The 15,304-nt window shown below is 57.9% G+C and overlaps 2 protein-coding genes across 3 annotated transcripts in view; one reads left to right on the top strand and one right to left on the bottom strand.

Annotated features, from left to right (window-relative positions):
• The window catches only part of PITPNM3 (PITPNM family member 3), a 92,117-nt gene extending 81,976 nt beyond the window's left edge, over positions 1–10,141 (top strand). For both annotated transcript variants that reach the window (XM_029212980.1, XM_029212981.1), the window contains exons 18-20: positions 2,231–2,414; positions 4,304–4,432; positions 5,953–10,141. In XM_029212980.1, coding sequence (XP_029068813.1) covers positions 2,231–2,414; positions 4,304–4,432; positions 5,953–6,255 — 616 coding nt within the window. In that variant the 3' untranslated portion in view covers positions 6,256–10,141. The remainder of the gene's footprint in view (positions 1–2,230; positions 2,415–4,303; positions 4,433–5,952) is intronic.
• Positions 10,142–10,359: 218 nt separating this feature from the next.
• Positions 10,360–15,256, bottom strand: PIMREG (PICALM interacting mitotic regulator). Its single transcript, XM_029213111.1, has 6 exons — positions 15,217–15,256; positions 14,364–14,692; positions 12,650–12,945; positions 12,038–12,133; positions 11,369–11,418; positions 10,360–10,981 (listed from the first exon to the last, which is right to left on the bottom strand). The coding sequence occupies exons 2-5, from the start codon at positions 14,655–14,657 to the stop codon at positions 11,385–11,387; spliced, it is 720 nt and encodes a 239-aa protein (XP_029068944.1). The 5' UTR covers positions 14,658–14,692; positions 15,217–15,256; the 3' UTR covers positions 10,360–10,981; positions 11,369–11,384.
• Between the last annotated feature and the right edge of the window lie 48 nt (positions 15,257–15,304).

Below are 15,304 nucleotides of genomic sequence, written 5' to 3'. Positions count from 1 at the left end.
CTGCGGTACGCGGGCCTCTCACTGCTGTGGCCTCTCCCGTTGCGGAGCACAGGCTCTAGACGCGCAGGCTCAGTGGCCACGGCTCACGGGCCCAGCCGCTCTGCGGCATGTGGGGTCTTCCCAGACCGGGGCATGAACCCGTGTCCCCTGCATCGGCAGGCGGACTCTCAACCACTGCGCCACCAGGGAAGCCCACAAAACTGGTTTTGATAGGCCAAGAAGGTGACAGGGAAGAACAGAGCACGTGTGGGGAAGAGGTGGGGCAAGTTTAGGGCCATTGGATGTTGGGGGCCAGATTGGGACAGGGCAGGAGGTGCGGCAGGAAGCACAGCTTCCTAGGGCTATCGTACTGCGGAGAGAGGTGCAAACGGATTTTGCCACTAGAAAAGCAAAGGGGTACCGCTTTAGTCTCTGCCTCTCTCCCTCTACTCTTTTCTGAGGCTGGCTCTGGGCCAGGCTCTAGGCTGGGCACTGATGCAGAAAGAGATCCTAGTTAGAGGAAATTCACAGTCCAGTGGAGAAAACAAGTCATGGGCATGAGAAACTGCACTCCAGGACTCCAAGGGATCAGAGCACCAAGAGTGGGACCGATCCCGGGTCCTGGGAGTTCTTGGGGACTGGGTCAGGGGACTGCCCTGCACCACCCCAGCAGCAGTGGTCACTCTGGGGAGAGAAAACTGGTCTGGCTCAAGGACTCCTACGAGACTGCTCACCTCAAGATGCCCACTGGCCTTGTGGAAACAGGCCCTGGACCTGCTCATTTCAGGGGTCGACCTCCTCCTTATAAGCCTGCGTCCTTTATTCCCATTATATCTTCTCCAAGCCCCTCCCAAGTCAGTGTCCCCCTCCCACACCTGGGAAGGGGAGGCTGTGGTCCTTCCTCTCTGGTACTCTCATCTCTTCACATGGGCTCCTGGGGCCGCTGCGGTGCTCTCCAAACCCTGCTAAGCGTCAGAAGCTGCTTTCTGTAATCACAGATCACTGGGTACCCGTCAGAATTAACCAGAACTCTGGAGGTGACACCTGAGCCTGTGCATTCTTACAAAACCTCCCCACATCTCTCAGAGCATCTTCCGGGTTTGGAAACCCCCAATCTATGGTGGCCAGTCAGTGGCTAGCACCACAAAAGCCTGCAATCAGGCCTGGGCTCATCTGACATCTTACAGACAGGATTCCATGTCAGCGGAGAGCACTTGCCCACTGTGAGAGCACAGAGAAGAGAGAGGCAGATCCTGCTTGGAAAGCAGGGAAGGCTTCCTGGAGGAGGTGGCCTTGAAAGATGGGGGGATGGGAACATAAGGAGATGGAGCCACAAAGCCTCTCTAGGGCAGGGGTCTGCAGCAGAAGAGCACAGGGCTTGTCTGGGGCAGCAAAGCAGCTCCGTGTGGCTGGGGAGCTGCCATGCTCAAGGGCAGAGTGTGGAGGACCACCAGTGCAGGGGGGCCTTGCGACCTCAGGGCACCGGGGAGCCAGGAATGGCTTTAGGCAAAGGAGTAGTGGGGTTAGATGTGCAATTTGCAGAAATCACCATGGAAACAGTACCAAGGATAACAGTAAAGTCACTGCCAGGCTTGTTTGGGATGAATTTATTTCATCCTTCAGAAAACCCTAGGTGGTAATTGTTGTTATTAGCCCCATTTTACAGAAGGGGAAACTGAAATCCCGGGGGCGTTAAGTAACCTGCTCGAAGTTGCACGGCCCAGGTTGGATTGCAATTGGGGGCACTGGAGGGAAAGGGGCCTCCCAGGAGGGTTTTGTAGTGGCCCAGGAGAGCGATGCGTCCTGAGCTAAGGCTAAGAAGTGGAGTTAAACTGAGAGGATGGAGTGAAGATCCTGCCGGGTAGAATCAAAGGCTCCTTGATTGGAGGAGGAAGGACGGGAGACCGAAGGAAAGGGAGGAATCAAAGGGGCTTCTCTCTGGCTCCAGAAACTTGAGTGATGATGGCGCATCACAGAGAAGGGGACCCAAGCAGAGGGGCCAGGAGTGGGAGGATCATTTGTGCTGTGGGCATGTGGTTGGTGCCTGTGGGCCATCCGGGGGAGATGGCCAGGACTCACGGGGCTCAACTGGGGGTGCGGACTTCAGGGTGCCCCCTTGTTTTCCCCTAGTGCTCCTGGGAACAGGCCCTCCGGCTTCTCGGGGCAGGGGGAAGTGGGGAGTGGGGCGGGCTGCTGGGCAGGGGGTGGCCCACACAGGGCGGGGCTGGACCCTGCAATGCCGTCTCGCCAGGCACTGGCAGGACCTGGGCTACATGATCCTCTACATCACGGGGCGGCCGGACATGCAGAAGCAGCGGGTGGTGTCGTGGCTGTCCCAGCACAACTTCCCACAGGGCATGATCTTCTTCTCGGACGGGCTGGTGCACGACCCGCTGCGGCAGAAGGCCATCTTCCTGCGCAACCTCATGCAGGAGGTGAGTGTCCCGGCTGGGCAGGGCTTCCTCCACCGCCCTCCCCATCACCCCTCCCCTCCTCCCTCAACCCTCCTCCTTTACCCCACATCCTCCGATTGTCCAAGCGGATGCCCAGTTTGCAAAGCACATTCACGTGCACCTCATTGGTCCTTTTACTGCCCAGTGAGGTGTGTCTTATTATCCCTACAGGCAAGTGAGAAAGGTGAGGCTTAGGGATGTGCCCAGGATCTCAGAGTCACCCTTTCATCCTTTATCTTCTGACCCGAAAGCCTAAACTCTTGTCTCTGCATCTGGTTATACCTTCAGCAGACACTTAAGTGCCTAGTGTGTTCCCTCCCCTGTCCTGGGTGTTGGGGATGCACAGAGGCAAACAGAACTCGGGATGTCCTAGAGCTGGGATTTTCACTGTGTGCCCTGTGGCACAGGGTTCCCTGGGACCTCATTAGACATGCAGAGTCTCTGGCCCCCCTTGGAGACCTACTGAATCTGAAACTCTGGGAAGGGGGCCCAGCAATCTGTATTTTAACAAGCCCACCAGGGGATTCTGATGCTTACAAAATTTTGAGAACTGCCGATCTAGAGCCGGGGTTGACAAATCATGGCCCAGGGGCTGAATCCGGCCCGTGGTTTTTATATGACTTGTGAGCTAAGAATGGTTTTAATTCTCTTACATGGTTGGGGGAAAAAAATCAAAAGAAGAATAAGGTTTCATGACATGTGAAAATTATATGAAACTCAAATTTCCATGTCCATAAATAAAGTATTACTGGAACACAGCCATGCTCATTTGCTTACGGGTTGTTTATGGCTGCTTTTCAGCTACAATGGAATAGTTGAGTAGTTGCAACAGAGTGCAAAGCCTAAAATATTTAGTATCTGGTCTTTCACCAAAAGAGTCTGCCAATCCCTGATCTACAGGAAGAAAAACATGGAAATTGACAGTTAACTGGTGGGTGATTAGAAAAGACCCTTTGGGAAAACAGAGGAGAAAGGACCTAGCTTTGTCTGGAGAGGCCAGGGAAGGCTTCTAGGAGGTGGTAACTTCTGAGCTGAGTCTTGAAGCGTGAGTATGAGTTTGCCTGGTGGCCAAAGAAACAGCATGTGCAAAGGCACTGAGGTAGGAAAGAGCTTGGGATGTTCTCAGAGCTGCAGGTATTCAGGATGGGGGTATGTGCTGGATCAGATTCAGGTCAAGTGGGAGCTGAGGTCCCAGAAGTGATCAGGGGCCTGGGCTGGGCAGGCCGTGAAAACCTTAGAAACTGGGCAAGACCGTGAACTCTCTGCTGAGGGTAATGGTGAGCCATGGAAAAGCTTCAGGCAGGGGAGTGGCCGTGTCTAATTTGGGTGGAAGAAAGATCGTTTTGGCAGCTGTATGGAGAACAGATTGGCAGGAGAAACGAGGGGCAGGAAGGCCAGTTGGGAGGCTGTTGCCCAAGTAAGAGACAGAAGACCAGAATCCAGGTGGTAGTCGTGGAATGGAGAGAAAGGCACGGACAGGCAGGAGAACCAGAGGGCAGAATTGGCAGGACAGAACTGGCCTCCAGTCCTGGCCCTGGATTGTGTCAACTTGGCACTCAATTTCCTGTCCACAGAGGAGCACTTTGCCCCACTGTTCGTAACCTACGGGTCGCGTTCCTCACGTGGGGTCAGCAAATGGTGGGGCTGTGATTCACAGGTGGAGCCCATATCAGGCTTTCGGTGCAGAGGGTGGGGCAGGAGGGGAGGCCACTGCAGGGGGTGGTTCCTGATGCAGGGTGGTCCCATGACTTGGAGTCTATCAGTGTGCAGATAAAGGGTCCCCCAGCAGTGCTCCCCGGGGGGACATCTAGGAGTCCTCTGTGGGGATGCGCTGGGCCCCCTCTCCCTCCATCAGCTGCCCTGTGTTTCAGTGCTTCATCAAAATCAGTGCGGCCTACGGCTCCACGAAGGACATCTCCGTCTACAGTGTGCTAGGCCTGCCACCCTCCCAGATCTTCATTGTGGGCCGGCCCACCAAGAAGTATCAAACCCAGTGCCAGGTGGGTAGAGGTGGGGCTGGGGGTTGGGGGGTGAGGGGGGTGGAACCAACAAAAGGGGAGAGGGGAGGAGGAGGTTTATTCCATTGTTTGCTCATTCAGTCATTTGTTCTTTCCTTCCTTCCTTCCTTCCTTCTTTCCTTCCTTCCTTCCACAAACACGACTGGGTGCCTGCTTTGGGCCAGGCCCTGCGCTGGGTACAGGGGGGATCCACGGTGGAATCGGATGTCATGTCATCCAGTCTAGTGGGGGAGATGGAAAAATTAGCAGACAATGACAGTGCAGTGTGGCAGGAGCCATAATGAATGACAGGGAGCACAGAGAACTGTGGGGTCCCAGAGAGGAGCGGCTAAGCCGGACTCAGGGAAAAGGTTGGTTTCTGGGAGTTTGAAGGAATTATCCAGGAAGGGCCTGAGGTTGGAGGAGCCTTTGTGACAGAGGCAGCAGCAAAAGCCACGGTCAGGAGACAGCAGAGCACATGTATATTATGGGAACTGCAAGTGACTCAGCTTGGCCGAGTGTGATGTGGGAGGGAAGGGAGAGGGGGCTGGAGCAGCGGGTCCTGGATGGCCTGTGTGTCTTGACAAGCTGGGACTCTACGGCTCTGGAGTGAGTTTGTGATGAGTTTGTGATTCAGAGAGATCCGTCAGGCTGCAGGTGGAAGGCGGATCAGAGGAAGGGGAGAGGGGAGGGAAGCAGTGGCAGGGCGGTGGCAGGGCAGAGAAGGCCAAGGGCCTGAGAGGCACTTCTAAGGCAGGATGGATTGGATTTGGTAACGAAGGGATCGGATGCATGAGTCGAGAGAAAGGGAAAGTCAAAGATGACGCCCGGTTTCTGACCTGGGTGACCAGGTAGGTGGTACCATTACTGGGGTTGAAAAGCAGGCGACTGAATGGAAGGCGATGATCTCTTTGGGCCACGTTGAGTGGGAGGTGCCTGAAAGTGACCGGCAGGTGGAGGGGCAGAGATGGTGGGACCTCAGAGTGGGGACCGTTAGAGCAGGGCTTCTCAACTCTGAGGTGCACACAGATCACCTGGAGACCTCGTTTAAACGCAGATTCAGATTCCCAGGCCTGGGCTGGGGCCTGACATTCTACCCGTCAAGGGTCCAGGTCGTGCTGATGCTGCTGTGATCCACGGCCCACACTTTGAGTAGCAAAGGCTCTGAGGGCCTAGGGAGAGAGATTGGCAAGAAGGGCAGCTGCGGGGTCCAGAAAATAACGAGGTTCCATGCGGTAGAAGCTGGAGGAGGGGAGAGAGAGACTTACCTTTGGGGGATTTTAGTGAAAGTGACAAGGATGGGAGCTTCACCCCATCAGGAATCCAGGGAACTCTGGCGTGACCCGGGGGTACAGACAGAAGCGCTCAGTTGCCCACAGCCGGGCAGGGAGCATTAACCGGTCATGAGCTCCCCAGGTCCTGGAGCAGCTGGGTGTTCCGGGGAGAGGGCGATGTTGGGGTGTGGGGAAGGGCAGGACCACGGCCCGCCTGCCCCTCTGGCCTGACGCCTGTCCCCTCCGCAGTTCCTGAGCGAGGGCTACGCAGCGCACTTGGCCGCGCTGGAGGCCGGCCACCGCTCGCGGCCCAAGAAGAACAGCTCGCGTATGATCCTGCGCAAGGGCAGCTTCGGCCTCCACGCGCAGCCCGAGTTCCTGCGGAAGCGCAACCACCTGCGCCGGACCATGTCAGTGCAGCAGCCCGACCCGCCCACCAACCCCAAGCCCGAGCGGGCCCAGAGCCAGCCCGAGTCCGACAAGGACCACGAGCGGCCCCTGCCCGCGCTCAGCTGGGCGCGCGGGCCCCCCAAGTTCGAGTCGGTGCCCTGAGGGCCAGGCTGCGTGCAGAGCAGGGGGGCCCCAGCGGGCTGCCTTCTCCCCGGCAGACACAGGCCTTTTCCTGCTTTTTCCATCCCGTGTCTGTCCAGCAGTGTCCGACCAGCGAGGGGGGCAGGACCCTGCCTGGCCTTGGGGGGCTCCCTGGGCTGCGAAGGGGTGAGATCCAGGGGTCTCAGTGAGGTCGCTGCTGCCCCATCACGCCTGCAACGCAAGCCCCAGCTAGGGTGGATGTTTGTGTAATCCCGGGGGCAGGCCTGCCTGGAGCCGGAGTGTTTGACAAAGTCGACCATGTTTCTGAGTTCCTGAGACTTCCACAGCGATGCTAGGCAGGCCCTAACGGGAGGAGCCCCCAGACCAGGGACCAACAGCCGCTGGCAGGTACAGCTTCCTGGCTGCCTGCTGGAGGGTCGAGTGGCATTTGTGCCCGCCCTCCGTGTGGCGTCCCGGGTCACCATCTTGGGCCTGGCTCTCCTGTGGCAAAGTGGCCACGTTCTGGGAGTGAGAGGATGTCCCCTGGGCTCATCCTCTGTTTGAGTCGTTTGCCCACGGCCCTTGGGGGGGCGGGGTCTGGTGCTGACGGTCTGTCCTCCTGCAGCTGTCCATTGTCCCCTCTTTCTTGTCTCCTCACCTTTCTCCCGTGGCCCTTGAGGACAGTTATGCCTCTTCCCGGAGTCCTGCCTGGTGCCCTCCCCTGTGAGGCTGTGGCCCCGGGTTCTGGCCTAGCCGGGCTGGCTGTGAGCCCTTGAGCCTGTTGCTTGCCCTCTCTGGGCCCTGCCTTCCTTCTGTAACTGGAGGGGTCTCCCGAGCTGAGATTGGTGGGAGTTTTTGACTCCTAGGTTGTCCTGCACTTCTGCCTTCTGAGGCTTTTCAGGCCTAAGAGCCCCTCAGAGCCCCTCAGAGTGCCCAGTGATCTATACCTTCCTTGCAGACTAAGAGAGGGGCTGGGGCAGGGGGTGGGCAGGAGGGAGCCACCATTGCCCCACCACTTCAAAGGAAGCCCCTCTGGGGGGTTGCTGGGAAGGGGTCCCTGCTCCATAGAGAGGTTTGCTTTGCACTGAGGTCCAAACCTGGTGTCCCAGGGACAGAGACATTCCCCAAAGGGCACTGGTCGGGCTCCCCCTCTCCAGCTCTGCTCAGAGTGATTTCTCCCTTTGGCTCCTGGAAGGCGTAACAGCTGAGGTCCCAGAGCTCCGGGGGTTCATGTAATTTTGGCTCAAACTGTTGTGTTCTCTTCCCTTCCCCCTGCCACTCAGCTTGGTTTGGTGCCCGTAACCTCCTCTTGGGTCATCCCCTGAGGTTGGCAGGGCTTGGCTCTCCTGGGGCCCCTCAAATTCTGCCCAGGCCTTCCTCCTGCTGAGCCCCTGGCCCAGGCGTTGGTCTCCTGCACTCCCCCTGCTCCCTGGCCCAGACCCACACCTGCTGTGTTGGGCTACCCGGGCTGCCTCTGAGCCCTTCGGGCCGTCACTGAGGCTGATCCTGCTCTTGCAGCCGAGGCTCTGGGTCACGGGCCGGGCTGCCCAGGCCCAGATGTCTGTATACCCAGCAGGCACCTGTGTCAGCTCAGTGTCGCTTCTGCTGTCTACCTCTTGCAGGTCCCATGTGGCCAGTGTCCTCCCCAGTGGCGGCTGCTGGTGGGGGCTGCTGGCACCGCTGTTGTGAATCACCCGGTAAACTGGACGCGCCGCTGGGGCTGGACGGCTCCGGGCTCCCAGCCCCCACCCCTGCTCTCCACTGGAACTCTGTCTTCTCCAGCCTGCCAGCTCCCGTTCCACTTCCAGCGCCGCCTCTGCGCCCAGGCCCAGAGCTGCTGGCAAGTCTGCTGGGGAGGGGTGATCACCCCCAGCTTCCTCTCTGGTCCTGCCTCCTGGCGGTTCGCAGCGGGCCCATCCCGCCTTTAGCATTTCATCCTTCTTGGCTGTCCATCGAGCAGCAGCTCGTACGGCACAGCCACGTCAACTCCAGTCCTTCCCCTCCGTTCCAAAGCGGGCGCTGCAGTACACTCGGGCGGAGTTGGTCTGCTTCTCTGAGATTCCATCTCCTTTTTGCAGAAGCCACTGATGTGTGGCTCTCAAGTGATGAAATAATTAGCGTGCGATACTTCTCCCCCAGTTAGAGTCCCTCTGCCCTTTTTTCTGAGAACCCCAGGCTGGGAGCAAGAGAGAGCAGGGACCCTGAGGAATTTGGAGTCCGCGGGAGCAGGGTTCTGTGCTTGTGGGGATCGGAGCCGGGACGTGGGCCCCAGCAGGAGGGCCCGCGCCCCTTCCCTTCTGGAGCTCCGGCTTGGGGCTCTGACGAATTGCACCTCAGATGCTGAAGGTGTACAGTGAGATGTGGTGAACACAGCGTTCTGGGAGCTTCGGTGGGTGTGTGTGAATGTGTGTACTTGGAGCCCTGTATAGTGATCAGACTCGACTTGTTTCAGTACTGCTTTCACAGCAACTCTGTAACCAACGTGCACTTTCTCTGCTAGTGGTTTGTTTGATCTTGTCCTTCCAGTTAAGTTGGAGAAAAACAAAGAAGCAACTTGTGTCGTTCTCCGGAGGGGGTGCCACTGCCTCTCCTGGAGTACTTCTGTGACCCCCAGTCTGGCTGTTTTCTAGAGAATCCTTCCAGCTCCGTGTGCCTGCTCCCCAGGAGCTGGAAAACAGATCTTCCCGCCTGACCAAAGCTCCTTGTTCCTTGCGTGGCATGTTTGTTCTTCCTAGTTTGGGGTGGGGGGTGGGGCGGCTGTCCCGACAGAGGGCCTGCCTGCAGCCTCCCCTGCCTTCGCCCTGTTGGGGGTTCAGGGTGCATCTGTAGCCAGGGCCTGCTCTTCCGGCCTCATGGCATTTTTCTAAAGATCTCAACTCCTCTCTTAGGCTCCGCAACAGATACATTAAAAAAAAAAAAAAAGTAAGACTCTTTCATGCATTTGGATAAAGGGCCCTCCAGTCTGGGTGCTGGGCCACAGAAAACCAACATATTTGGACCCCAGGATTCCAGACATTACTGGGGTGGGGTGGGGTGGGCTCCCTGAAAGAGGGGAAGCTGGAACTCATGGGTTTTAAACCGTACTTTGACGGCTTTGGAGCTCAGACCCACGCCCCGGAAGTGCCCTGCCGACAAAACGTGGTGCCGATTGTTAAATGAAAGGTGGACCCTGAGGCAGGTGGAAATGGGTCCCGAGGTGGCGCCGGTTTTGTGGGGGACACTCGCCCACCCAGCCCAGGTGCAGCCCTGCCCGGGAGGGGCGCCCTGCCTGCGGAGCCTCAGCTTGACCCCGCCTTAAATAACCAACTTTCCTGCCGAATCCCCGGGGGTTTGGGTGCCCAGTGCTCTGGAAACCTATTCTTTTTGGCTCAGCCAGAAGAAACCTCCCCCCCGCCCCCCCCCCCCCCCGACCAAGTAGGGTTAAGTCCAAACAGCGAGGCCTGGCCTGGGTCCTTGTCTCCTTGCTGAGAAATCAACAGGGTGGATGGGGAAAAAAAAATCAGGAATTTGACTGCCCCCCTCACGGGCACAAGGAGAGGCAGGTGACACCAAGGAGGGGTGGGACGGTAGGGTGGCTTGCTCGTTGGGACTCCCACCCTCAGAGCCCACTGTCCTTTTCTATTTGTCTACTCGGCGGTGGCAGCCGGTCTGATCTTGTCCGTCTGACTGTTCCTAAGTACGTAACTCTCAGTATTATTTGTGGTGGACGGTTCTGTGGTGAAAAAGGTTTAATCTGTTTCTCATGGCTGCCTTGTACAAAATCCGTTAGAAAAGAAAATGTAAAATACCAGATTTCTAACAAGACGAAAACAGCATTACAGAGTTAAAAGATTTTTACAACTGGTCTTGATTTTGATGTGAGCTGGTTTTTAACTCTCAAATGTTGTCACTTAAATAAAAACCTTATTTGCCTTTAAAATGTGCTTTGCTCTGAACTAAGCCGAGAGACCCTTCCCGTTGCTCATGTTCCGCCTGAGCTGGGGGCAGGCTGGCTTGGAGTCGGGGTGGATGAGGGCGACAAAGCCGGGCCCTAGACCACAGACCTGTTGCTCAGAGAGGCACAGGGGGTAGGGTGACAACGAAGAGATGTCAGATACAGAGAGTCTTTATTATGAAAAAGCAGTGTTGTCTAGGAAACTCATACACCGGTTTCTTTCGAATAAAATGACAAAGCCGATTTCTTAAATAACTTACAGAGGGCGGAAATTGCTGTTGAACAGGGCTGCCTCTCCCCGTACTCCCACGGTGCCCCGTGCTGAGAATGTAGACAGGTACCTGTGGACTCAGGGTCTTGGGGCCTGCAACTTTCTCCCATCCCTTCTTCCGGGGCTCTGCTGTGGGCAACAGGGCTAGAATCTGGGTTCCCAAGAGCCCCTGCGCTGGTGACACAGGAGATGACTCTTTGCAGACCCTACTCCTGGGTACACAGCTCAGAGCTGTCAAATATTACCTTGTGCTTGCACTGCCCTTTACAAGTGAAGCAGCTGTAAAGCTCACGTGTGGGATGAGTTTCTAAGCCCCAAAGGGGAGTAGAATGAGCAGTCCCCTCCGCCTCTCCGAGGTCTCCCCGAGTCACTCGCAGACTGCGGCAAGTGGTCACTGGCGGGCGGGGAAGTGGCTGGAGCAGAAGGGCAGAGACCCCCGAGCAGCCTCCACCTGGGCCCTTGTTAGTCCGGTCCCTGTTTGCCGCGGCCCAGGGGCACTGCCAGCCCCTGGGTCCTCCAGGAACTCCCGGGAGGCGCGGACCCTGGGTGTGAGGGCATGGTGGTCAGCTATGGCTTGCTTCCTGCAAGACAGAGCTCCCTTCATGCCCCTCACAGTGCTGAAGCCAGGGGAGGCGGGGACACCATAGACTGCCCCCCCGAAATGAGGTGCTAGAAGGTGGCTGCGGCTGCCTGGGGCCCCGGTATGCTCTGCTCCATCAGTGATGGGCCCCGTGAGGTCAGGAGCTCCAGCTCCGAGCAGCTCAGAAGACTCGCACCTTCCTGCTCTGTGGGGCCCATCGGCTCTGTGGCTTTTTCCAGAAAAGACTCAGTTCTTTAACATGCCTCCAAGTATGTCTACGGGCTCGTGCAAGAGGAGGAGGTGGGGGAGGGGGAGGCACAGAGAAAGATGCTTAGGAGGAGGGCATTACCTGAAGGATGCTGTCCTCAGTCATGAATGAGACAAACAGCCATGTCGCCACTAGAGGTGGGAAAGCAGGAGGGACAGATGCCGCTGGGTGCCGCAGGCTTTGAGGGACCCTCCCCGCCTGAGCTAGACAAGAGCAGACCTGGCAACGTGGTGGGGACATGGCCCACTCAGCATGTAGTCAGAGCCGGCAGGGCCCCGCCTCAGAGGCCGTCACAGCCACGTACAAACGGCCCCCAGTTAGGGCAGCTCCAGGCCCAGGCCCTGCCCCCAGGACTCTGTCCTAAGCAGACAGACCAGGCATTTCACAGCAGCCAGGGTGCTTCCCCCAGTTCCGTGGGCGGGCAGGGCCGAGAGGAGCCATGGGGAGTGGCAGAGGAAGGGCGGGTCTTTCAGGACCCAGGGACCCGGCCACATGTGATGGACAAATGTGGGGGACCAAGGCCCAGGGGGCCACATACATGCAGGGTATGTCCTTAACCACCACCCCAATCTAGGTCTTTCATCAAGGAGGAGATCGAGGCATGTTGCAGAGGAGACAGAGGCTCAGATAGGGAGAGGGACGACCAGGGTCACACAGCAGGGCAGAGCCAGAGCCCGCCTAAAAACAAGTGGCTGGCTCAAGGCGGACCCTCCCGGCCATGTCCCTTTGAAGCATGGTATACCAGCTCACCTCTCCTCGGCTATGATGGCCTCATCCAGCTCTTGGGACAGCTTCTGGAGATGCTGGATTCCTGCCCCCACGGGCTCTAGGTCACTGTCAGACTCGCTGAACGGAAGGAAAAGCCACACATATCAGTCATTAGTTGGAAACCTGTGACAGGAGCCCTTCCCATCCAGCACTGGGCCTGGTGTATGGGCCCAGATGACCCACAAGGGCTGGGAACGTGTCACCGTAGACCCCCATTCCAGGAAGTGACATCAGAGCAGCTTGGAGCAGATGGCAGAGAAAAGCTGGATCAAGGCCCACAAGGTCAAGAGCAGGTGATCTTGTAGACAGGTGAGCCTCAGCCCTCCAGATGGCTTCAAAACTTGCTTTTGGGCTCCCTAGGAGGCTTGGGTGACTGTGATACTCCCAGAGTTAAGCTCGCCTCTTCCTTTGGCAGATGGGGAAACTAAGACCCTGAAGGACCTCCCCAGATCCCCCACCAGCAGGGCGCAGAGCTGGGCCAGATCACGGATGTGACTCCGCTCAGGGTGTCCCTGGCTCCAGGTAGCCCCAGGAGGGGCTCAGCAGCCCCCAGGGCCCAGCTAGTGTTTGCGGGGCAGGCACTACTGCACGTACCTGGGGGAGCAGAGGGGCTCTGCCGAGGAGTAGGGGCTCCGGAAGGCAGCCTCCCTCCTGGACCGCCGCCGAGGGTGGGCATGCGGGCCCATCTGGGTGGAGAGGCGGCGATTCACCCTCTCCCGGGGGTCCAGGCTTGAGCGGGCAGGGGCAGCCACTGATAGCCGGGTGCTCCTGTGGCTCGGGCTGCGAGCTGGGGGGCCACTGCCCTTCTGTGGCCCCCTCTTCCTCCTCCTGGCTTTCACCTGGGTTTCCACCAGCCACTTGGTGCCACTTTGGCAGGACTCCTGGATTCTCTGTGACAGGTACACGGAAAGGTCAGCACGGACAAGCCAAGAGTGAGCTACCCCAGAGTCCCCAGGCCATACCCCCAACACTTCGGCCCACCAGCTGGTCCTACAAATCCAGGCAGCTTTTACTCTCAAGGTGAGGGTCGTAGATGAGTCCATGTGGAATGGGTCCACGGCAAGGACCCAGCTCAGGGCCCCCGGGGATGAGTGCGTGGCCAGCAGCAGAACCACGCTGGCTCATGGAGTCTGCGTTTGGTCTAAGTCCAAACCCTCTTTCGGGACAGACTGACCCAGACTCAAAAGGGAGGCCCAGAGGAGAGCAGGTCTACCCACAGGATACCATGAAATAATTTCTCTGCCGGCTTCTGGTCTCCCTCACTCTAATCTACCGTCCACATTGTTGCACAGAGATCCTTCTCAGGGACTGACATTTGGCTCAGAGACTTCTCCTCAAAGGGCCCAGAAATGCTTCCCTCTCCCAAACCTTCAGATTCCCACTCAGCAAGGAGATGCCCTGCCCACCCCCAGTTCTCTCCTTGGAGGCCTGTCCACTCTTACAGCTCCTGTCCTTCCTAGGTGACACCTCCCCACACCTCCAGCTCTAGGTTTGGAGACACAGCCACTTGGGAGGCCCACGGACCCGTCAGCCCCAGCACACGTGGCCTCTTCCTGCCCACACCTCTCATCTGATACCAAATCCTCTCAAAGCTATCTTCTGAGCAGTTCTTGAAGTTGCTCACTCCTCTGCAAGGCCAGACCCCCAGACCCCCTCAGAGGCGAATCTTCTTCTAACCCCCTTTTCATCCAGTAGCTAAAGAACAAGTTCTAATATGCTAATCGGACCCAATTCCCACCACGTTGCAAATTCTTCCCACTGGTTCCCAGGGCTCCCAGTCGCTCTTGGGAGCATCTAAACATGTTCGGCGCACCAAGCCCCTCTCACGTCCCACGCTGCGCTCTGTCCTCCGGCCATACATAGACTAAGTTCCTGCCAGTTCTCTTCAGCATCTTGCCCTCCCTCAGCCCTGGGTCTGGACTATTTCACCTGCCTTGTACACTCCTCATACTTCCCCCTTTTCCTGGGCGAATTCCACGGAATCACCTCCTCCGGGAAGCCTTCACTGACTAAGCTTCTATTTGGTGTTCCCCCACCATTAGCCCCTTGAATGCAATTTCCTATCACAACACAGCTCTATCATCTTCTCTTGTGAGGCTTTGTTTCCTCACAACACTGCTTTCGTTCACTCATTCAGCTATCTGTTGAGCACCTGCTATGTGCCAGCAACTATTCGGAGTGCTGGGGACACAGCAATGAACAAATCAAAGGCCCTGTCTTCACAGAGTCTATATTCTTGGGGCTCCTTGGGGGCAGCTATTATCCAGCATCAAGAATGCCCTCCATACCTGGACATGTTCGACATTACCTGGGACACGGCACCCAAGGCGTTCTTAGCTGAGCGAGCTGCAGCCTGGAGACCCTGCTGTCCTGGCTGTGGGGTTTCCAGGGGCTTCCAGGAGGGGCCCGCCCTGAGGTTGAGGCTGACTGCTCTCAGGGGCAGCCTCCTTTGGAACTGTCTGCACAGGGAGTCCAGGGCCCTGCTGGAGGTGTCTGGGTGGTCAAGTGCAGGCTGTAGGGCCTCGCTCTCCTCCAGCTGCCCCTGGTTCTGTAGGGACCTCCGACGCATGGAGGCCCCCATGGCCGGCCACCGAGAAGCCATCTGCCTGGCCGAGAGTCTGTTCTGCCCAGCAGACCCTGGAGAGGAGATCAAAGGGAGGTCAGCAAGGCATCCCCCCACGGTCCCATTCCCAGGCTTCAAAGACACCCTGAGTACCGAGGGAAGAGATGGGATGGGGGCCCGTGGGGTGGGGCACTTGGCAACTGTGGGTGCAGGAAGGAGGATGCTTCCTGGAAGAGGGGTCAGCAGGGACCAGAAGAGGGTAGAGGCTGAACAAGGCCGGTCAGCAATGTGTCCCGTGCTGCGAGTGTCTGAAACAAGCTGTCTTTTCATCCCAGCCTCCTTTCCGTTATCTGCCTCAGGCGGAGAGGGAGGCAGTCAGGACTGGCCGGCCGTCACCGAGCCTCAGCACTTGGTCCAGGGCAGGACCAGCGGCTCTTTCACGGGTTCTCCCTGACCCAACGCGCTCTGGCGGGCTGACCAGACACCCCAATGTCCATCCGGCTATACCCAGAAGCCCCACATGTGTCCGTCCTAACGGGAGGTGCCCCCTCCCGTCCCTTCTTAACAGAGGCCCTACCACGCCCAGGCCCGCACTCACCCAGCAGCGCCCAACGCTCACCAGACGCCGAGCACAGCTGCTCCTCACCCATCCAGAGAATTTGAAACACCGCGCGGATCCGCCCCCT

The sequence above is a fragment of the Monodon monoceros genome, unplaced genomic scaffold (assembly GCF_005190385.1).
Source record: "Monodon monoceros isolate NGI ecotype Baffin Bay Population unplaced genomic scaffold, NGI_Narwhal_1 Super_Scaffold_9, whole genome shotgun sequence".
Lineage (NCBI taxonomy): Eukaryota > Metazoa > Chordata > Mammalia > Artiodactyla > Monodontidae > Monodon > Monodon monoceros.
This window is presented reverse-complemented; position numbering and strand designations above follow the sequence as displayed.